The sequence below is a fragment of the Temnothorax nylanderi genome, unplaced genomic scaffold, assembly GCF_030848795.1.
Source record: "Temnothorax nylanderi isolate EJ_2023f unplaced genomic scaffold, tnyl_v1.0 TNYL_tig0384_pilon, whole genome shotgun sequence".
In the NCBI taxonomy this organism is placed as follows: Eukaryota; Metazoa; Arthropoda; class Insecta; order Hymenoptera; family Formicidae; genus Temnothorax; species Temnothorax nylanderi.
Genome location: NW_027249446.1, coordinates 138,138 through 161,756, shown reverse-complemented (window position 1 = coordinate 161,756; position 23,619 = coordinate 138,138). Strand labels below are relative to the sequence as shown.

The 23,619-nt window shown below is 37.5% G+C and overlaps 1 protein-coding gene and 1 long non-coding RNA gene across 4 annotated transcripts in view; one reads left to right on the top strand and one right to left on the bottom strand.

The window, feature by feature from the left end:
- The first annotated feature begins 2,584 nt into the window (after window positions 1-2,584).
- On the top strand, window positions 2,585-13,706 carry LOC139782045 (uncharacterized). 2 transcript variants are annotated; one of them, XR_011720780.1, is made up of 4 exons: window positions 2,585-2,640; window positions 11,649-11,808; window positions 11,891-11,991; window positions 12,093-13,706. It is a non-coding gene; the product is annotated as an uncharacterized lncRNA (long non-coding RNA). The 2 variants fall into 2 exon arrangements; XR_011720779.1 differs by lacking the exon at window positions 2,585-2,640 and having other exon boundaries at window positions 11,528-11,808.
- The window catches only part of LOC139782044 (dual specificity protein phosphatase 3), a 55,077-nt gene continuing 37,517 nt past the window's right edge, over window positions 6,060-23,619 (bottom strand). For both annotated transcript variants that reach the window (XM_071720957.1, XM_071720958.1), the window contains exons 2-4: window positions 7,967-8,145; window positions 7,666-7,889; window positions 6,060-6,439 (exon numbers count right to left, since the gene is read on the bottom strand). In XM_071720957.1, the coding sequence (XP_071577058.1) occupies window positions 6,222-6,439; window positions 7,666-7,889; window positions 7,967-8,145 (621 nt within the window). In that variant the 3' untranslated portion in view covers window positions 6,060-6,221. The remainder of the gene's footprint in view (window positions 6,440-7,665; window positions 7,890-7,966; window positions 8,146-23,619) is intronic.

Here is a 23,619-nt window from a genome sequence, read left to right as displayed (position 1 = left end):
GTAAAGGACCGCTAGCAAAAGAGTCAAGAATGAAAACCTCAGTCATCAAGCAGCAAACGCATATAATTGATTGCCAGGTGAATTTGATTGTAATTATCCATCAGATAGCACGACCCGTTATTTAAAATAATTAAATTACTTGTTATAATTTTATTTATAAATTTTTTAAATAATGTGTTATGTTTCAGAAAGCAAAAATGGTTGCTGTTGGAGGAGATATCTTTCGACAAAGGTGTTAAAAGAATTTTGTCGGTAATCATGACTGATGAGTTGGCAGGCAAGACCAAGATTTCAAATTGCAATTTTCCTAAAATAATAAGTAGAGTTACCCATTTTTTATTTTTAAAAAATAATTTCTCAACTCTCTGTATACGTATAATATATTTATATCAATTTTATTTTTAGTTTACATTACCAAAAAATATGCTACTATTGATGATGAAGTAGTGAAAAAGCGGATACAACTTTGACTGAAAAAAATGCGGTGACTGCAAGTCTAAACAGGAACAAGCTCGAAAGGATGAAGAACAGTGCCAAAGAGAGAATGAGCAAGAACACCAATTATTAAATCACCAAGGATAATTAAGTTAAAAAAAGGATGACCAAGTTACCAGTTTACTAACTTTATTAGTAACATCAAGGTCCATGGTTCGAGTTTGATCCGGCCTTCGTCCCATACATACCTCGATAAGAAGTTTTTCCTGGTTAAGATTTGTTATGTTTATGTCGGAGTCGTATGCAGGAATAGACATAAGGCTTCCAGTCGGGTTTTTATCTTAGTTATAATTACGGAATAAACTTAGTACAATAAAGGTATTACAGAGAGAGGCCGTTAGTTCACGCGCTCTTATATAGGTACGTCTTATCGCTAGCCTGTTCCGAACGAGAGTGCTCGTCCCGCACGCGCACGCGATCTCACGGTCCCGCAATCCCCCTGCTACGGATCGCTAATTGCTTCCTGCCCATAGTCGCGAGATGGCTCGCGACTGTCCTTAGCCGGTTTCGATCCCCAACAGTTAGACCCGCGTTTGAACGCTCAAATACACAACAAGATTCATAAGGGTTAATGATATATTTGATTAAAAATCTGAAAGTATTTGTGACTTATTAAATTTAAAATTCGTAAAGGATCAAAAAGATTAAGGCATTTTTGTTGATAGCACGTTAAATACCCTAAAGAAAAAAATATTAACTTTGTTAACTACAAAGTACAAAGATCATTAAATAATACGTAATTTTAATAAAATATTTGCAATTTTGTATTTGTATCAATGTCAGTTCACTGTATTATTATTAGATTACTTTCGTTCAAAGTGTGATATTACGCAATAATTAATAATTAATCATATTCAGATTCATACTACCTGTGATTGTATTAACGTGATTAGAATTACTTCGTTTATAAATTCTTTTATAACTATCACATATGAAACTAAGAAGTATATTCTACGTAATTACAGTTAAAATAAAACGTTCTATTTTAATAGATATTTATAAAATTTGAAATGCCAAAAAATTTTTATAAGTTTCATTAAATTTATGATTCTGTGAAAAATAAAATTAAAGTATTACTGTTTATTTATTAATAAAAAAGTTTAATAAAACAGGAAGAGATGCAACAGAATTAAATTTACAAATTGTTTAGAACAGAATAAATACATTTTTTCTGTTTTATAAGATTTTTTATTCTAATTCTGTTTCATTTCTTCCAGTTTTATTCGATCTTTTCAAAAAAAAATTAGTAAAAATTAATAAAATTAGTAAAAATTAGTAAAAATTAGTAAAAAAATTAGTAAAAATTAATCATAACTTATGAAGGACAACCTAAAGGTCTTTTTTTAGTTTTCATAACGTTGACTTTTAGACAACTTTCGAAAGAGGTTATAAAAATCAAAAGTGCTCATTAGGTTGTCTGAAAGACCACTTTTGAGATGAACATTTTACATATTTTAGTTGCACTAAAAGACCTCCTTTTGAATATCTTGAAAGACATCTATTATCTTTGAAAAGTTATCTTAAAGAACGCTTTAAGAGGACTTTTTGTTTACTGGGTATATGTCTATAAATACTTACCTTTTTAAAGAAAGGTACGCCAAATATACGCGCCTGTCACATCCCAAGTAGCAAAAAAATATTTTTTAAACGTTTTTAAAAACATTTTTAGTAATGAAAAAGAAATATTTAAAAAACGTTTAAATTAATGGGATAGATCCTTTTTTTCTTATTAAAAAAATATTTATTTTAATATTGTAAAAAATGTTTTTTTAACATTAAAAAAATGTGTTTTTAATATTAAATAAACGTTTGTTAACATTAAAAAATGTTTTTTTAACATTAAATAAATGTTAAACCTTATACAAATGTATAACCTTAAACATTTTTTTAATGTTTAAGAACGTTTATTTTAACAACTTTTTTGACAAAAAACGTTTAAAGAACGTTCTTTTTCTCTGGGAAAAGATAAAAACCACTTTCCTAACTGTTTCTTTTGTATATTGGGTGTGCGTACAACCGCGCGTCCATCTGAAAAAACTGCTCTCTCAAGCCGGTCACCCATCCGAGTATAGTACCGCGCCCACGTTGCTTGACTTTGATGATCAAATGGACAAGTGACGATCCTCTGACGCTTCCTTCTTACCTGTAAGTACTTGTCTACAACATATTTTTAAAGTGTTAAAAAATTTTATGGGTCCTATGACGCGGTTTACGGAACGGCACATAATTTATAAAGCAAAACAATAGAAAAATTCGATTGAAACATCTCTTACAATTAAAAAATTAATATAAAATAATATTTGAAGTAAATATTAAATAAATATTTAAAAAATGTTAAATAAATATTTTTTTCATATTATTATTGCAAATAAATAATTAATGTAAAATAAGTATTAAATTAATGTCGAATAAATGTTAAATAAATGTTTTTTAAAATCATTATTGCAAATGAAATATTAATGTAAAAAAAATATTAAATAAACGTCAAATAAATGTTTTCTCTAAATCACTATTTCAAATAAATAATCAATGTAAAATAAATATTTAATAAACATTAAATAAATATTATTTTTACAATAAATTGTACAATGTATAATTAATGAAAAATAAATATTAAAAAAACATTTAAAAAACATTGTCTGCTGCTTGGGATATATACAGTATAAAAAATATTTAATGCAAAAAAATTTGGCACTGCTACATCGAATAACTTAAAAGCCTATACATTAAAAGAAGCGTCATGTAAGACGTCTTTTAGACGACCTTTCGACCAGTCAAAAAGTCAACTCTTTGGGTAGTGAAAAAGACATCTTTTAGACATTTTTTCGTCTAGCCGACTATGAAAAGACGACTATAAAAAGACATCTTTTAGTTTTATGTGCTGTTTGGGATATTATTAGGGTAGACCGAGGCGAATCGGATCAATTTTAGTTTCTGGGTAAAAAAGTAATCAAAAACAAATTTTGTTACTTAATTTTATTATAGATTCTTAATCTTTATAACTTTAACTTGGATTTCATATAATAAAATAATACATAAACATGATATTTCTTATTGCACAACGAAAAAATGAGAAAAAGAGAATTATCCGATTCGCCCCGAAATTGGGGGCGAAGCGGATCACCAGTTTAAGTCCAAAAGAAATAAAAATAAATCAACATATTCTTTGAAATAAATTACTTGCATTGAAAATAAAAAAACTACTCTTTGAAATAAACTATTGTACTTACATTAAACAAAAATAATTTATTTAACACAGAATTCGGAAGTAAATGGTCCTCTTTTACCCTTTCTATTAGTACAGTTCTCGTGACACCATTCTTCACATTTGTTGCACTGAATCCAGTCTTCGGCCGGTATTCATAGTCAGATCTTATATTTAAGACCGTCTTAAGCACAATCTTAAGATGTTATAAACCAATCACTGTGCCGTATTAGCATCTTTAAGACATTACTTAAGATATTACTTAAGTTCTTGAAATAAAAACGGACTACAAATACGGACCTTTGACAAGTGGAGGGCTGAATTTTTCATTGCAATAGATGCAATGCCAGTCCCTGAAACCTTACAGCAATCAACAACTCAACGCAAAGTCATTTTTCCACACTTTACTTTCTGCATAGCTTCGTTCATTGTTTCTTAATGAGACCACAACTCATTAGTTGATTTACGATTGTACGTGCAAACTATCTAGGAATCGAAAAAATACACTTTTGTTGTAATAGCTATAAAATGTCGAAAAATTTCATGATTCAAATCACCCCGAAAAAGATGATCCGATTAACCCCGTATGTCGATTTCATAAAGTACATTCGTTTTCTCCAAACTATCTTAATAATATTATTTAAACTACTTACTAGACTGATTTAGCAAATATACACTGTAAAAATTATTATAATTTGCATAAGTTTCAATATACCTTTTCGTTACAAAGTCACAAAATTGGGATCGTGTGATTTTACATTAGCGCCAAAATTTCTTCATTCACTCACGATCTCTACGCTTCTATTGTCGACTGACACTAAATTACACGCAATACAGAGCTGTTGTCTATTGTTTCCGGTGCGGAGAAAACGCACGGAGGTAATTGGTTGTACGTTGTGGGGTAGGATATCGGGTGAAGGTGCGTCGATTCCCACAATAACGAATCTTTTTCAATTAGGTAAAATCTCGCTCTATTTATTCATGCTCTATTTACAGGTAGAATATTTCTTGATGTGTACGGATACGTGGACGTGCGTGATTGTGTAGGTTATACTGTGTAGTGTATATTATGGTATGTTGCGTAGTGTTCGTCCCGAACAGTCCGATTCGAGGAGGCTGAGATCGTGGAGGAGTCCTGAAGACGAGACCAGAATGTGCGTTACCACAAGGTACTCCGGTTGGAGCTGGATGCGTGGAACTCGGGTTGGCCGGTCGATGAGGAAAGTATCTAGTCTTGAAGACGAGGCCAGTATGTGCGTTACCACAAGGTACTCCGGTTGGAGCTGGATGCGTGGAACTCGGGTTAGCCGGTCGATGAGGTGTATCTTTCACGGGAGGAAAGTCTCCACCTTAGAGATAAGGAATGGACCCTCCGTCTTGGCCCTAGGTACAGGAATCGGAGTCGGAATCGGACTTGGAGAAGGCAGCGCCTTAGTCTCGGTGTCGTCCGGTGAGCTGGGTCGTAAACGACCCAGAAAACCTTTCTGCGGCAGGGTGTCTGTCGACTCTTACCACAGGAAGTTAATGCCCTGCGAAGCAGGTATAAACGAAGGCCCCGGAAGGAGCGCGCTCCGTATCAAACGGAGGCCCTGAAGAGCACACTCCGTATGTCAAGGGCTCTGGTGGTGAGCACGCCCTGATCAAAAGAGTTATGTCAGGGGCCCTGGTGGTGAGCACGCCCTGACAGGTGAGCTTGATCGCTGGAGAAGCCCCGCTGAGCGGCCCTATATATATAGGGGTCGATGTCGAATCTTCCTTACGAGTAAGGGTACCGGCGAATGCGCCGCGTAGCGGACGCGCGCCGAACTATCCCGTCGATCGATACCGTGCTGCTGCCCGCACCGCGCGCCTCCCGTCACACCGTCTGCGTCGCGTGCGTACCGCCGCGCGATCGTGGCGGACAGCTGACCGCCACATACGTTAAAACAGCTCATTTGGAACAAAAGACTAACGAAAACTGTCTTAAAGCTTATATCGATCCGAATCGCCTCGGTCTACCCTACTATCACATAAAAAAATACCGTTTGGTACACATTTTTCATTTAAAATATTTCCGATTTTGAACCAATCTTCTGAAGAAATTTGATAATAGATTATTTTGATTATTAATTTAATACTTGTAAATAATATCATGAATAATTATAAAATTTATAAAAATAATGAAAAAACCGAACATTCATTTAGAGTAAAAGAGAATGAGATTTTACTATTTTTATACGAAAAATAAGATATTAATTTCAAAAACAGAAACAATAAAAAAATGGCATCTCAATATTTCTAATGTTGAAAGAAAAAATACAAAGAAGTAATAAAAGTAAAAAAAATTCAATATAGGACTTACTCACACACATTTTAAATATTATAATTTTAATACATTTATTTAATTTTTACAGATTTTTTAAATTATTGTTTTTTAATCAAACATAAGTGATATAACTTTGTTTATACACATGTGCGCGCATATTAATTATACTATCGTCTCATTTAAATATCTTATAATAAAATAATCTCAACACTGATATTATTTTAGAGGTGTTAAACTAGTTAAACGCTGCCTACGTAATTTATTATCCAATTGTGCTAGTTGCCAAAGAAAACCTTTATTCGGGCGAACGTCTCGGTTCGTGCGGATTAAATGCATAGCGTCAACTGCTAACATATCTTTTTTTATCATTAAGTATGCGAGAACACATGTAGCACTGCGAGATACACCTTGCATGCAATGTACGAATGCTTTACCTACGAAAAATAAATTTTATTTTATACATGATATCACATAGGGTAGGTAGTCCATCAATAAACCAGTTGTCACATGCAATGAACACTATGAACCATTGCAATATTTCATAAATGTAGTGTTGCTAGATTGTGCTTGTTGTCATGCAACGACTCGCATTTGAACCCCTCTTCGGCTCCCCAATTGGCCGGCAAATCGCGCGAAGGACGGTCGTTTGAGACCACATTTTGCGATTTTTGGGTGACAAACTAAGTTTTTTTCGTAAGTTTTGCGTATTTTTCATGTTTTTGTTGTTATATCTATTATTTTTTTTATTATTCTATAAAATGGAGTAAATGGAAGTTTTAATCGATCCCCTTAGGGTTACAATTCTCATCCATCACTACCCTTCTCCTCTCACTTAACCCTTTGGACCAACGGCTTAACGTCTCTTTCCGAAATACGGAGCCCAGTTTGCTCCGCACAAGAGCCTATCTTGCACGGAGGGCGCAGCTTTCGGAAAATAAATTCCATGTTTACATGCTCTAGTGGACTCGAACCTGGTTCTTCAGATTACGAGTCTGGCGCTCTACCACTAGACCACACTGCCGCCTTTATTATTCTATAATTTTGTGTGTATATTTGGCTTTATAATTCTGTAAGCAACTTTCTTCTATTGCATTATTTTACCATATTTTTTGAAGATTATTATAAAAAATGTTATATGGTCTACAATGAACCATTTTGTTCTTTACTACAGTTATCTGTGTTATAAGTCTTATTAAACTGACTAGTTGCTACAATAAATAATAATCTAAGTAAGAAAAAGTCTGATTAAAAATAATAATTTTGATTGTAAGCTTCAAATAATGAAAACATAACATATATAATTAAGTTAGCTTTAATTTAAAGTCATACTATTCTAATCTTACTTATCATGTCTTATAATTATCTTTTCCTTAAATAAACATTTTAAAACATAGTAAAACTAAAATAACACTAACAATTCACTGTATAAAACATGTGGTTTATTGTTAAAAATGGCTAAAAATCGAAATTGTGGCTAAACTTTAAAAATGACTTATAAGTCATCTTATACAGTATGTAGCCAACTAAATTCATGAACTGTATGCAAAAACACAGATCTCTAACTCAATAATTGAGAGAGATATAAGCCTCTGAAATTTACACGGTTCATTGTTGGACTACCTACCCTACACAATAAAACATGAAAATATAATTAAATTACCTCTTGTAGATATTGCATCATTAATAAAATTTGCTGCTGTATAAAAGTATTTACTAATATCTTCGGTAGGTAAATCTTTAATTGGCAAGCCAAGATATTTTATTGTTGTATCCGCATAATAAATTTTATCTGTATTTACAAATCCAAATCTTTTTCCCTCAGCAGTATTTAATAAATGTGTTATACCTAACATTTCAAGATACTTCTTGTTTTTTGCTGTAATACTTTACAAGAAAACCGTAAAAAAGTTTTCATCGTTAATTTGTATGTTATTTTGTATGTTATTTTCTCTTGTACTCACCCGTCACCGATATATATTCCAGGATATACTTCGTCACAATCAATTTCTTGTTGAGCACGATAATATTGCGAACTATCAACATTAGGATCAAATCCAGGCAACGGTTTAAATTCGAGTGCTTTTGTTGCTAAAATAATTAATGTTAATTGATGTTCTGTAGTTTCTCGATCGAATAATGTCTGAAAACCCAGAATATTCATAGAATAAATCCTAGCACATGAATAATTAACAATAAAGAATTAATATGTTATTTTGATTTTTTTATAACCTCTATACTCCTACATTTTCAAGAAATACGATATAGTGTCTCGCGCCAAGTGTATGTACAGTGAGATATATACCGTGTATCTCAACGAGTTGAAAAACCTTGAGATTATCAGATCTCAATAACAGCTGAATTGATTAAGTTCTGAGTAGGCTCAATCGATACCTTGGGTTTAAATTATATAATAAAAGTATTTTTATTTTTCGTCTACATGTCTGCTACGAATGGAGATATTACAATATAGTCTGAAATGTATAAATTTTACATCAAGATACGTCATTATCATCATCTTCTGTTGTTCTCTTCACTTTTTTGACACAATGCGGCGCTCGCAAGCGGTTTCTTGCTAGCGCAGCATTGAAAGAAATTGTTGAGATTATCTTTAGCGTCTCTATGGCAACATCTCTACCGTATTCACGCTCATGGTAAAAGGAAACAAGATGTGCTCGTTAAAGAGATGCGCAGACGTCGCGACTGGAACAACCGAGCGCCATGTTGGATGTAATAGATATTCTTTATATACGTAGCCTTCTATTGGCTAATATCATCAATGTCTCCCGCTTGTTCCAACGCACTTATTGGTTATTTCAGAAGGATGCGCAAGAGCACACCTGTTCTCCTTCCATCATGTTCACGATCATATAATATAAACCGTATCTAGCTTATATGCACGTGTTAGGCAATATTTTCGATGAACCGAGCGGGTTATTATCGACCCAACAGATAAATCAGACCAATAAGTCAGATCGGGAGGATAAGGGAATGAAGGAATAAAGATTATATTTCTTTCCATCACTAGATGACTCATTGTCAGACCATGTAGCGTTTCATAAAAAAGAAAGAAAAGATATTCGAGCCAAAAGTAAGAAAGCGAGTGCGAACGGACGAGAGCAATAGAAAGAGAAAAGTACTGGAAAAAAAGAGAGAAAAATTGTTTCTCGTAATTTTATTGATGGAAAAGGTTATTAGAGATATTATGATCGCAAGGGATGAATGATAACGTAGTCTTAAAACAAATAAAATGTCGCGGAATACATAAAGGCATATAATACTATCTTTAAATCATATATTACTTAAAAATGTTTCACGTACTAAAAAAAAGGAATGACATTAAAAAATTACCTTTAAAAAGTAAGTAAAAAAATCGCCAAGTGCACGCGCTAATATGAAAAACTGTTATACAGGGTGTTTCCTAAGTACAAAAAATTGAAGGGGATATTAATTCCGTGGCTTATTTTAGGAAAAAAAGGTTTTAAAAGATTTGCCCTAAACTTTTCAAAATACAGGGTCATAGATTTTCAAACACCTATAATTCAGAAACTGATTAAAAAATGTTGTTGAAATTTGAGACTTTTTCATCAAGGACACAAGAACTACAACATATATATCACAAATTCAAGCAAATTGATCGAAAAATTTGTCATATAAATCGTGCGGGGTCGTTTCTGAACTTTTTTTAAATATAAATTAGTTAAAAAGATATTTCATAATTATTTTTTATATTCTAGAATTAGATTATTCTTAATATCAATTTTTCTAAACTAAGTTATACATACCTACAATTGTACAATTTTTAATGTAGGTAATTGTTTTTATACTACATTATCACGCAGTGTGGTATAGTCCAATAAATGTAGGAAAACACTTGGAAAGTTATCCTCGAAGAGTAAACTTTTTTGGAAAGTGTTCTTTTGGGTTTCAGAAAACATGTCCCAAAAGTTTACCAACGTAAACCCTGTGCTAAATGTTTTATTTTACAAAAAAGACCAAAAAAATCAGTTTTTTTAGTATAACTAAAAAAACATTAATTTTATGAAAAAATAAACCATGCCAATCGAAAGAGGAGAAAATTTTACTAAAGAAACATATCTAAAGTTTTCTTAATATTAATATGTGTAGGAGTAATAATTTTTTAATTAACGCTTCAAAGTGCGTCGATGCCGCCTCGTGTGAAGCTGCCTGCAGAGTACGCGGGCGCGCGCGCACTTTTTAAAAAGGGTTGTAACTTTTGATTGGGTCGATAGAATCAAATTTTACAAAAAGCATTCGAAAGTAGACGTAATTTACTAATTTTCAAGTGGTTTAGAAAAATTGAGAAAGCATTTTGAGTATATTTAAATCGAATTTGAAGAGAGGCGATGTGAAATTTTTGACTTATTTTACTAATATCATTGCCATTTATTTAAATTTGCAGATTTTCACTTCTAAACTAAAGCATTATATTCTTAAAATATGTGCTGATAACATGCAATAAGTGAAAAAAATTACAAAAATTTATTTTTTAAAAGTTGGGACCTCAAAGTTGATAGTTTTCTTGAAATTTCGTTATTTCAAAATTGATCAACAAGTTTGACTGCAGATATTATTGCTTAGGAAATAGATATTGAAATTTAATAACAGGGTTTTTTAAAGCTGAAAATATGTACTTTAAGATGATACAAGTTTTATTTGAAAAACAAAATATTAAGCAGGTGTATTTTTCAAAAAAGTATATAAAAATAAATGTCGAACTAGAAAATATGAAAATTTCTCTATTTTCAAAGTCGAAAAAGTAATAGAAAAAATTTTTTTTGAGAAAATAACTTATGGGATGTTGTAGCTTGGGTCTTAAACTTTAAGACTGTATATCGGAAATATTTTTTTGAACTTATTATTTTAGTGGCTACACGCAATTTAGTAAAAAAAAGTCGTATTTACGACAAAAACAGAAGCAAACGAAGAACGTAATCGATATTTAAATTACAATATAAATATTGTGACTTAATAACAATGAATATTATATTATGAATATTATATTAATATTATATTATATTATATTAATAAGTAGGGCCCGGATGTTCAGGCGATTTCTCGGCTCGCGCGCGGAGAACCGCAGCGTGCGAGTGAGCGGGTGCTCGCTGCAAACAAATGCTACGCTGTCTCCATCCTTTTTCTAGTAACATTCTTTTGTTTTAAGAATCGTTCACATATATTTTTGAGGTTTAACAAAAGGAAATCAGTTTGTGAAGCGCCTTCGCCACAGAACAGTCTCCGTAAAAACGCTTAATTTTATGCTTTTTACCCGCCCTTTTGAGTCGCCATTTTATAATGTTGAAAATTTTACTTCAGATTCGTATTCAGCAACCTTGAAAACACATTACCTATGAATTTCATGATTATACATTTAACATTTTTTTAATTATAATCACTTTTTCACATTTTTCTTTAAAAAATCGGTATTTTTCGTTTTTTTTCCAAAAATAGGTAAGAGCACATGAAATAAATAGGTAAACTTTTCCATTTAAGGGTAGAAAAACACTTTCCAAAAGGTTTCAGGTGAATTCATTCTTCGAAAACAACTTTCCAAATAACGCATGTTTTTCGCCTACGTTGCCTGGACTAAATGTTCTGCTGCATAAATTAAATTTCCACATACAGGTAATTCTATCTATCAGCTTCTTCAGAGATGTTTAGAAGTTCTGAGGCGTGAATTCAGCGAGCTTAATAAAACAGTAATGGCCCAGATCAGTTAATGTATGTCAAGGAGGATCTTATATTACCGCACCATTATACGTTTTACGATTTTATTGTAACTAAGGTAAAGATACTAAATGATAAAACTTATGAAGCAATATCACAATGTTGGCATGTTATTTTAATGTATGTAATATTGCGATTAGGCACGAGGAAAGAGCGGGCCTCTGTTCACATTTGATATTCGTGTTATGCACGATGCTTCTGTCGAAACCGAGGAATCACATGCTGGAAAAGTTTTACTTAGGTATTTATCATTAAAAGAATACTTTGTATAATTCTCTTTTATGTTATTTTTTTATTTTCTCATTATATGTATAAACCGTGTCTCTTGATATTGTTTTTTAGATTGACGTATGGGCGGCCGGAGTAATTCTATATATTCTCCCCTGTACGGCTTTCCGTCATTCGTATCGTTAGATAACGAACAGGAAGAATTATTTGAGCGTATTCTGAGCGATCAATATGAATTCACATCGCCGTATTGGGATACGATATCGTATTCCGCAAAGCAGCTCATCTCGAATATGCTGCAGGCACAGCCAGAACTTCGCTTCAGCGCGGAGGACGTGTTAGATCATCCATGGCTCGCGATAACTGTCACTGTATTATAAACATCTTGATAAGCTATGTCGAATCGATCGAAACTCACTGCCGGCGAAACGCGGTGCACCAGGAGTCTACAAGTGCTATCGGAAATGTGTAATGCAGAAACTTTGGTGCATTGATAATACAAGATAATTAATTTAATTTCGTTATGCTAATCAATGTCGCATATTTTTTATTCCAAGAATCACATATTTTCCATTTTAATAATGAATATGGCAATTGTACTTATAGCTTATTTAATTTTTATTTTTATATCTTATATTTAATTGCAATTAATGTGACATGTGACAATGCACACATAAAGTATAATATCTCTCATTTTCGCGCACATGTATTTATGCAATTCTTTTGATCGATTTCGTATTGTGATTTCCGTTTTCTGAATCGATTGTAACTTTGTCAAATGTTCTCCTGCTCTCCTATTATACTGATATTTACCACAATGAATGAGAAAGAAAGTGAAAGGCAGAGCAGTTATTTAGATAGCAGATTCGCATGTGTGTTGTTAGGATAAGAAAGTAGAAGACTGAAAGGAAACTTGATCCTGATAACTTCGTAAAGCGGAGGCTCGACCGTATTTTACGAATAAGAAGATTCTGCATTATCTAATCTCTTATTTTTTAAATAAAAGAATGCTTCTATTTTTGCTGTGCGATAACAAACGTGATCTTCATCCGCATAATTCACGTAGAATTTACTTAATAACTTTCTTCTCCGGCTATTTACTTTCTCCCTACTCTATGGCAATCAAATGGTAGTGTAAGAAACTTTGGTTGTTCACGACACTTATGTGATTCATATATTCTTATAACACGCGATTTTTGTGTAATACAAAATACAGTTATTCTCAAACTTCTCTAATTTCAGATAGATGTTTTAAATGTGTACTCGACAAGTTTCGCGCAACTAAAATATGATACAGCATTTAAAAGTAGAGAGAGAAGTTGATACAATTATCTACATATAAAGCCTTGAATTCGTTTCGAGCAAGCAAGTTTGAAGAGTCTTTATATACGGCGTGTCTCAGGCATTCTATGCCGGACTGCAATTGTTAGAGGCCAAATTAAAAATCTAATTGTAAATAGATTTGCTTCGCTATCGATGCGTTAACAATTTTACAGTTAAGTAACCGATACGAACGGGATACAGTGTCATCGAATACACTTATCTGCAAAGATCTTAAGCTATCGTACGATTATAATCTGCGGTTTAAAAGTAATTATTATGTTTACTCTTCACGTATTAAGCATAAGGAGGTGTCACCTAATTAAATCACACAACTGGCTCTTAATACAAAATAATATATGCATATATTTATCACATGTATATCAATATAGAAGATTTGTACATCGATCATTACTACAACTGATTTCACTCAGCAAATCTTCCCTTACGAAAAAGTAGTACTAGCAATCAGTACTCAGTACTGAGTGATCAGTACTCGTAGTATTGAGAGTATTAGTATGTTAATACTCATGAATACTGCAGAATGGTCAGTACTGTGTCTGTCAGTGCTTACAGTACTGGCAGTACTACAAGCAATAATAGTACTTCAAAGTATTGAAGTGGTCAGTACTTTATCAGATTAATATTCGGAGTACTATCATGATAGTACTGCCAGTACTGTAAGAACTAATAGGCACAGTACTGACCATTCTGCAATATTCTTGAGTATTAACATACTAATACCCAATCAGCAGACAATGTTTTTTAAATGTGTTTTTAATATTTATTTTTTATTAATTATACATTTGTACAATTTATTGTAAAAATAATATTTATTTAATGTTTATTAAATATTTATTTCACATTGATTATTTATTTAAAGTAATAATTTAGAAAAAATATTTATTAAACGTTTATTTAACGTTTATTTAATATTTGTTTTACGTTAGTAAGTTATTTGCAATAATAAGTGAAAAAAACATTTATTTAACATTTATTCAACATTAAATTAATATTTATTTTATATTAATTATTCATTTGCAATAATGATTTAAAAAAACAATTATTTAATATTTATTCGACATTAATTTAATATTTATTTTACATTACTCATTTATTTGCAATAATAATTTTAAAAGATATTTATTTAATATTTATTCGACATTATTTTAATTCTTCGAGTGGGTGTCGGCCACCCAGACAAAAATTCAGGCTCGATATTTTTAAGATAGGCTTTAATATCAATGTCCCTCCACCTAGGATCCCTATGTTTGAGTCCTTCTCTCGAAGATGCGTACAGAAAGGCTTTAAGCCATGTCAGTTATGTTTGATAAACATTCGAAAGTTATTAGAGGAAAGTCCCCTATTATGAGATAAGCTCCTAATATGCGATAACGGGCTTTCTGCTAAACTAATAGGTTCTATTTGTTGGTTCCACCATGAACTTATTGCCCTTGGTGTAAAACCTTTATTTAGAAGAAAATTCATTGTTCGATCGTGCATGCACTCGTTACAAATATCGAAATTGTGAATTTGGATGTTGTCAAGTTCTATAAAGGTGAGACTTTGAACCTTGTTTATTATATAATAAATAAATATTTGACAATGAGTTCTGTATGCAGCGATAGAGTAAGGTCGTATTAATAGGAAAATACAGGATATGTTGAGTTGCTTAATTGTAGAGGATAGATTTGGTGATCGCGAATCCGCAAGGCGTGGGATCCGTAATATGAGATATTCAGGGTGACGATCGTTGCTAGAGTATGAAGATTTTTGTACAGTAATAAAAAGAGGAAAAATACTATGTTAAAGTTAAGGGAAGGTTCATACGAACTTATAAAAGTGTGCTGATAGTGATCGCATGTTCATGCTGGGCGCACACTGGCTGCGCTAAAAATATTGAGCATAAGTGGGTTTGCGATTATTGCAAATAAACTTCTCTATTACATTTGTATTTCAGAGACATTAAATGAAGTTTTCTAATTGCCATACCGATGTATTTTACACTTTATTAGCGATTTCTCGGGGTATCTCATATTAGGAGCACACTTTTTCGATTTTGCATGAAGCTCATTTTTTACATTTTTCTAATTTTCAGAAAAATTAATATTTAAATTAGATTTTACATTTCAGAATCTTAAAGCTTATTAAATTTCCTTCAAAATGACCTACTACTTTTTTCAATTCTGCCCATAGACTTCCGATAATCACACAAAATAGATGTGGTGTCTCATAATAGGGGACTTTCCTCTATAGATTGTGACCACCCGGGATGTGACCTCGATCGGTGTATATTTCTTATCGCGACCAAAAATTCCAACATTTTTGTTCATCAAGCACATTTCGGGTAGTAGTTAGTATAGGCCGATTCTAACTAGGGAGCTCCGAGGGGGGGTGAGGGAGGGGGTGTACGGGTTTCGCGGGGGGGTGAGGGGAGGGGGAGGGGGCGGGGTATCGGGTTACACAAGGGTATCGGATTTCGCGGGGGTGAGGGGGAGGGGGGGTATCGGGTTACACAAGGGTATCGGATTGCGAGGGGGGCGAGGGGGAGGGGGGTATCGGGTTACACAAGGGTATCGGATTACGAGGGGGTGAGGGGGAGGGGGGTGACCTTGGCATACCACCGGGATGACTCACCGGGATGACTTACCGGGATGACTCACCTGGATGACTCACCGGGATGACTCACTCGCGTTCGAGTTCGCGGTCGCGCCGCGGGTCCGCGCGGGGGGAGGTCCGCGCCGCGCCGCGGGTCCGCGCGGGGGGTCGGCGTCGCGCCGCGGGTCCGCGCCGCGCCGCGGGTCCGCGTGGGGTCCGCGTGGGGGTGCTCGGTCGCGCCGCGGGGATACGTTCGCAGGGGGTACGTTCGCAACGACGCCGTTAGGCGGCGCACAATGGGTAAGACTAACTCGATAGCGCACTGCGTAGGAGCGTGTCTCGTCGATGACGCGTCGAACCTGTCGGAACATGTTCGTCGTAAACAACATTTTTCTGGGAAAAGGGGGGTGTTATCGCGTAGACTAAACAATCTATCTACGCAGTACGTAAAACAATCTACGCAGTACGTAAAAGACAAAGGAAAAAATGACGTCATCGGGACGATGATCGACCCGATAACGCGTCGAACCTGTCGGAACATGTTTGTCGTAAACAAAATTTTTATGGGAAAAGGGTGTTATCGCGTAGACTAAACAATTTCGCGCTATTTTTTACGACGCAGTACACGAGACAAAGGAAAAGATCTTTCAAAAATCAGTTGGAGCGAGAGAGAGGGCAAAGGGTATATAACGAGGAATAAAGCGCGTCGAGCCGCAGTAGTAAGATTTGAGAGCGATACATCGGCCGAAAAGTATCGAGGTTTTTTCGTTAATATATAATAGAACATTATCACGTGCACGTTGCTCTGTAAAAGAGACTCTGTGAAGCGATATAATAAAAGAACTGGTGCGAAAGTGATCAAGCATGGATCAATTCGAGCAAACCAAACGCGATCTATTGGAGCTGTCCGACCAAGTAGCTACCTTGGGTGAATTTTTTACATGGGCGCTGCAATGCGCGGAATTCATCGAGCAGCTCGAAGAAGGCTGTCGTGCCAAACGTCCGCGGCTCTCGATCGGGCGGAAGCAAAAGTTGGTTGCCAGAATCGCGCGACTCGAGGATGCGAAGACGCGATTGGAAAGACAATTTATCCGTAGCGGTGGCGGTGATTATGCGAACGCCGGTAACAGTGGCGACACGCGCGCGACAGAACTCATATGGCGAGAAATCGATGTAGCGTTCGAATCGCGGATAATGACCGGTGCGGTAATTAATACAGACCATATAGATCCGCGACAGTTTTTGGAAGACGCCTGCAGCGTAGTGTGCAAGCGAGTGCGAGACATTATAAAAACACATAATTGTGTCAAAGTGAACACCGCGTTCAACGGGGAGTTTGTGGCGGGTGATAAACGTGCCAATAAGAGTATAACTACAAATAACAAAGAACTTTGTCGTACATCGCACTTGCGCGAGTGGTACGAGCGGCACGTTATCGAGCCCACATTAGCGAAACTCGAGGAATTCCAGGAACGCGACAGTGGGTGGGCATTGACGCGAATCCTCAATTTGATGGTGAACGTCAACAGATACAATCCTTTGCGCGCGGGGTGTCACTTGAAATTGCCTCAAGACATTAAATCGAAGAGAGCGGTAATCAATGTGCGATCAATGGATAATGCGTGTTTTGCGTGGGCAGTGACGGCTGCTCTGCATCCAGCCGAAAGAAATTCAGATCTGGAATCATCATACCCGCATTATTCAACGGTATTGAACGTACGAGACATTGAGTTCCCAATGACGTTGAGTCAGATTAAACATTTCGAACGACTCAACAATATATCCGTCAACGTCTATACCATCGAGGGACAGAAGACGTCAAACGTTCTTCCAATACGGCTTACCGACCGCACGAGTAACAAACACGTGAATCTGCTGTACGTGCAGGATCCACGAGACAACAATGTTGGACATTTTGCGTGGATCAAGAATCTATCCCGCCTCGTGAGCTCACAAATTAATAAACATGGACACACAAAGTACATTTGTGATCGGTAAGTGTCTATACTTTTTTTAAAATAATATATAGAATATTTTATATTTTGTGTATAAAAAAATTTATAATATTTGTGTTTTTCTTTTTTGCAGATGTCTTCACTACTTCAGTTCGAGCGACAAGTTGCAGTCTCACACTGTGGAATGTCGAGAGGTAAACAAATGCGCCATCAGACTACCGAGCGAGGACAACAAGTGGCTGAGCTTCAAGAACCACAGCAGGAAAGAGCGACTTCCCTTCGTGGTGTACGCCGATCTGGAGTGCGTGCTGCAGAAGACACAACCGGAGACGGAACACGCGTCATACACCTATCAACATCATCGGGTATGTAGTATAGCATACTACGTACAGTGCTCGTACGACGAAACGTTATCAGCGTATCGATTTCGTCGCGATAATGACTGCGTTGCGTGGTTCGTCGAGGAACTCAAAGGATTGGCGCATCGCGTAAAGAACATATTATCCGACATTGTGTGCATGGTAGAGCTAACGCGAGACGAGCGGGAGACATTTCGCAGTGCGGCGCAATGTCACATATGTGAAAAACCGTTCGCGCCGGATGATAATCGTGTACGCGATCATTGCCACCTGACCGGGCGTTATAGAGGTCCGGCACATTCGACGTGCAATCTGAATTATAAGGATTCTCACTTCATCCCAGTAATATTCCACAATCTATCGGGCTATGACGCGCACTTTATTATCAAGGAGATAACTGCCGCGTTCGAGGGCTCGATCGATGTACTGCCTATAACAAGGAAAAGTACATCTCATTCACGAAGCATGTGAAAGACACAGCGGAAAGATCAGATTCGCGCAGCCACATAAAATTAAGATTCATCGACTCGTATAAATTTCTGAGCGCGAGTCTCGCAAAATTGGCATCCTTCCTGGATAAGGATAAATTAAAAATTATACGTTCCAAATTTTCCGCGTTATCCGACGACGATTTTAAATTATTGACGCGAAAAGGTGTCTTTCCATACGAATACGTAGACAGCGTCAAAAAGCTGGAGGATACGTGTTTACCGCTGCGCGATTCATTTTACAGTTCCTTGACCGGTGAAACCGTATCCGAGAGCGATTACGCGCACGCCGCGAACGTATGGCAGCGATTCTCCGTTCGAACCCTGGGCGAATACAGCAATCTATACCTGAAAACCGATGTCTTGCTGTTAGCCGACGTGTTTGAAAATTTCCGCGACAGCTGTATCGCGAGTTACGGACTCGATCCCGCGTACTACTACACTTTACCAGGCTTTACGTGGGACGCCATGTTGAAACATACGTGTATCAATTTCGAACTGCTGACCGACATTGACATGGTTATGTTTATCGAACGTGGTATTCGCGGCGGTCTGAGTCAATGTTCCGGCAGATACGCACAGGCCAACAACAAATATATGCAGTCGTACGATTCATCGAAACCGTCGTCGTTCCTAATGTACTTCGATGTAAACAATTTGTACGGCTGGGCGATGTGTCGGCCATTGCCCTACGCGGAGTTTCGATGGGTCGAAGACGTTTCGAATTTCGACTATAACGCGATCGCTTTGGATTCGCCTACGGGCTATATTCTCGAGGTCGACCTAGAGTATCCGCAGGATAAACACGACGCGCACATTGACCTACCGTTCTGTCCGATGCGCGATAAACCGCCCGGTAAACGACAAGACAAACTTCTCGCCACGGTGAACGATAAGGAGCGTTATGTTATTCATTATCGCAATCTACAGCAGTGCACGCGCCACGGCCTTCGCGTCAAAAAAATACATCGCGTATTACAATTCGCTCAATCTGCGTGGCTCCACGCTTACATAGAACTCAATACAAAATTTAGAACACAGGCCAAAAATAAGTTCAAAAAAAATTTATATAAATTAATGAATAACGCAGTTTTCGGAAAAACAATGGAGAATGTACGCAATCACGTCGATGTAAAGTTACTGACGAAGTGGGACGGACGATACGGCGCGGAGGCAATAATCGCGCGACCGAATTTCCATAGCAGGAGCGTGTTTTTGGAAAATCTGGTAGCCGTCGAACTGCGCAAACTCGAGGTGAAATTCGACAAACCGATCTACGTCGGCATGTGCATCCTCGACCTGTCGAAGGTGTGCCTATACGAATTTCACCACGAGTACATGTCTCCCCTGTACCGCGACTCGTGTAGAATCATGTATACCGACACGGACAGTCTGATTTATCATATCGAGTGCGACGACGCGTATGAGAACATGAAACATGATATAGTCAGGTTCGACACGAGTGATTACGCGGTAGATAACGCTTATGGTATGCCTCTCGTGAATAAAAAAGTGCCGAGCCTGATGAAGGACGAAAACAACGGCGTGATCATGACCGAATTCGTTGGACTAAGGGCGAAAATGTACGCCTTGCGAGTCGATGGCAAAAAAGATTGTAAAAAAGCGAAAGGTGTCAAAAACAACGTTATCGCGCGCACCATTACGTTCGACGACTACACGCGGTGTCTGAACGATAAGATCGAAATGACTCGACCGCAGTCGTGCATACGATCGAAAATGCACGAAGTGTACACTATTTGCGAGACGAAAATCGCTCTGAGTCCGTACGACGATAAGCGATATATCGTGCCGGATTCGACCGATACGTTGCCGTGGGGACATTTCCGAATATAACGTAATGTATATACGTATGTAATGTATGTAATATAATGTATACAATGTATGTATGTATGTATGTATGTATGTATATATATGTATGTAATGTATGTAGTAGTATAACACGACATATGTATGTATGTAACGTAATATAATGTAGTAGTATAACATATAAATGTATGTATGTATGTATGTATGTATGTATGTATGTATGTATGTATGTAATGTAACGTATGTATTATATTAATGGAAGGATATTAATAAAGATATCGTACATGTATTTAGCATTTAATATTTTTTATTATATACTTTATATGTATTACATATTTCAAACACTTTACATGTATCATTTTTTATATTAAGAATAAAATACAGTTTGCACGAATCAAATGACATTGTCCTTGCGTATCCACGAGTTGTGCGATCCATCGAATCCCAGCCATTTCACGTAAACCTCGTCACCCTTTCTGCGCAGTACTTTCTCCACGAGATACACGCCAGGATACGTCGCGCGATGCAACTCATACTCGTAGAACGCTCCAGCGACGGATTTTCCACGATAGTCCTCGAGTAGATAGGTTACGGGATTGGTATGCTGCACTCTACGGATCTTAAACACCTCGGTGGTCCAATTCGGCGTGTAACCCTTCTCGAAAATTGTCTTGTATTTGCTGACGCGTACCGAGTCGCCCGTTTTGAACTTTGCCGGGCCCGCGATCTTTATCGCGCTGTACACCGTAGCCAAGAGTCTTTCGGCGATCGCGGGGGTAACGTCGACGGGTCGCATGCCGATCGTTCGATGCTTGCGCGCGTTGTAATCCGACACGAGTCGCGGCAAGGCGTCGACCCACTTGTAATTTCCATTGAGCGTAAACATCTTCCACATATTGTTTTTTAACGTGCGATTGAATCGCTCGACGACCGATGCCTTCATCACCGAATACGTGGAATAATGATTGATGTCGTGTTTTCTTACGAGACGTTGCACGTCGGTGTTGTAAAATTCCTTCCCCATGACGGTTTGTAGATTACTAGGGCACCTCCCGCTATCTCGAATTATCTCAGCGATAGCGTCAGCTGTCTCGCTGCCGCCTTTACCCTTGAGCGGCACGGCCCACGCGTACTTGCTCAACACATCGATGACGGTGAGTATGTACTGGTGGCCTCCGTTGAAACGCGAGTACGGACGCATCTCGACGATATCAGCCTGCCACAGATCGTCGTATTCTCGCACTATGACATGTCTGCGGGGAAAATTTCTTCTCGCCGGTGCGTGCAATTCGTCCACCAGCCGTCGCTTTTCGATATTTTTATCCACATCGGTCGATTTTAACGGTCTCATGTTCGGTTAACGTTTCGTTGGCTGTTCGTTGTCGTTCTTTAACTGTACGTAGCCGTTTCTGTTTATGTTTCTGCGTCGTTCGTCGCTGTTTCTGAACCGCTCAGATACGATTTCGAGCCGTTCCTGAACCGTTCGACAACCGTCCGACAACCGTTCCTGAATCGTTCGTTGTCGTTCGTCGTCGTCAGTTAACCGTTGTTTATCATTCATCGTCGTCGTCGTCGTCGTCGACGTTCTTTAGCCGTTTGTAGCCTTTCCTGTCACCGCGTAGTTCACACCTGTTTCTGAACCGCTCGTAATCGTTTCTGAGCTGTTTTTGAACCGTTCTTGAACCGTCCGACAACCGTTCTTGAACCGTAAGACAACTGTCCGACAACCGTTCTCGAGTCGTTCGTTGCTGTTCGTCGCCGTCATTAATTAACCGTTGCCTCTCTTCACTCGTCGCCGTTCGATAGTCGTTTCTGCTGAACCGTTTCTTGTCACTCATCGTCGTTCGCGAGTCGTTTCCAATCTAACGATATTCGCACGCAGAAGCGCGTTTACCGCAGTCTGTAACGCTCGCACGTCCTTCTCGAACGCGGTAAGCTTCTCGTCTGACTCTTTCCGTTGATCTTGCAAACTTTTAACGCACTGATCCACGTATAGTTTGTTAACAGCGTCACCGTCAGTCTCAGGTTGCGCTACGCGACGAATCTTGCGCGACCTTGCATCAAAGTCCGTGGCGATGCGACACAGAGCGTTGTCGCGCACGAAATTTCTCACTAATCCGCTCCACCGATGGTACGAAATGGCATTCGTCGCGTCTTCGCTCTGCTCGAACAATCCAAATTTATTGATCGGCATTTCAACACCGATTGAACGGATCGCTGTCGCGCCGTTTAATTTATAATAAGCCCAGCCTCGCGAAGTTCCTCGATGATCGACGTGATCTCGTTGTCGTGGGCATTGTTGCCAGCTTGACGCGATGCGTCGAGCAATCGCAGACGATCCACCAGCTCGTTGGGGTCGTCCCAGTGCACGTAGTCGATCTTATTGTCGGTTAGCGTCATCGCGCGAGGCGCGAATACCCCCTTTCCGGATTTTTTCGTCTTGGATTCGGTCGATATCAACGGTGAGATTACCCATAGATACTTGTATCCCCTGTTACCCTTTACTCGCTCGCGAGGATCGTGCTTGTATTTATGAGCACTCGTCGCCAACAGTATGCTTCTGTACTTTTGCCTATCGGCCTCCGTGTAGAGCTTATCATCGGGTATTTTTTTGAAGATTAACTCGTAAATACCGGGTGTACCGGCGTATCGTACGTCGCCGATATAAATGTTATCCGCTTTGTCCACGTAAAAACGTTTATTACCGAGCATCAATTCATTCTTGTCGAGATAAACGCCGTACACGTCGTCTGTCGTTAGATCGGCGCCCAAAACAGACGAGATATACGCTCGGCTCAGTGGACCGAAGTTATCTTCCAACGTTTCTATAAACAATTCTCGCCCCTCCGACGTTTGCAACTGCTTTTGAACGGTCGTCCCGATCAAGTCATCCGTGGTTTCGAAAACATACTCGTTTTCGAGAAATTCGGGACTTGTACGTTGCACGGTTCGCGTCGGTGTAGAGGTTATTGGTGTAGAGGTTATCGGTGTAGAGGTTATCGGTAGTACTATCGAGCGTTTCGATTGATTAGATTTACGCGGTGTCGACGATGAGAGATCCGACCAAGAGTCTAATCGTTCTCTCTTTATCTTC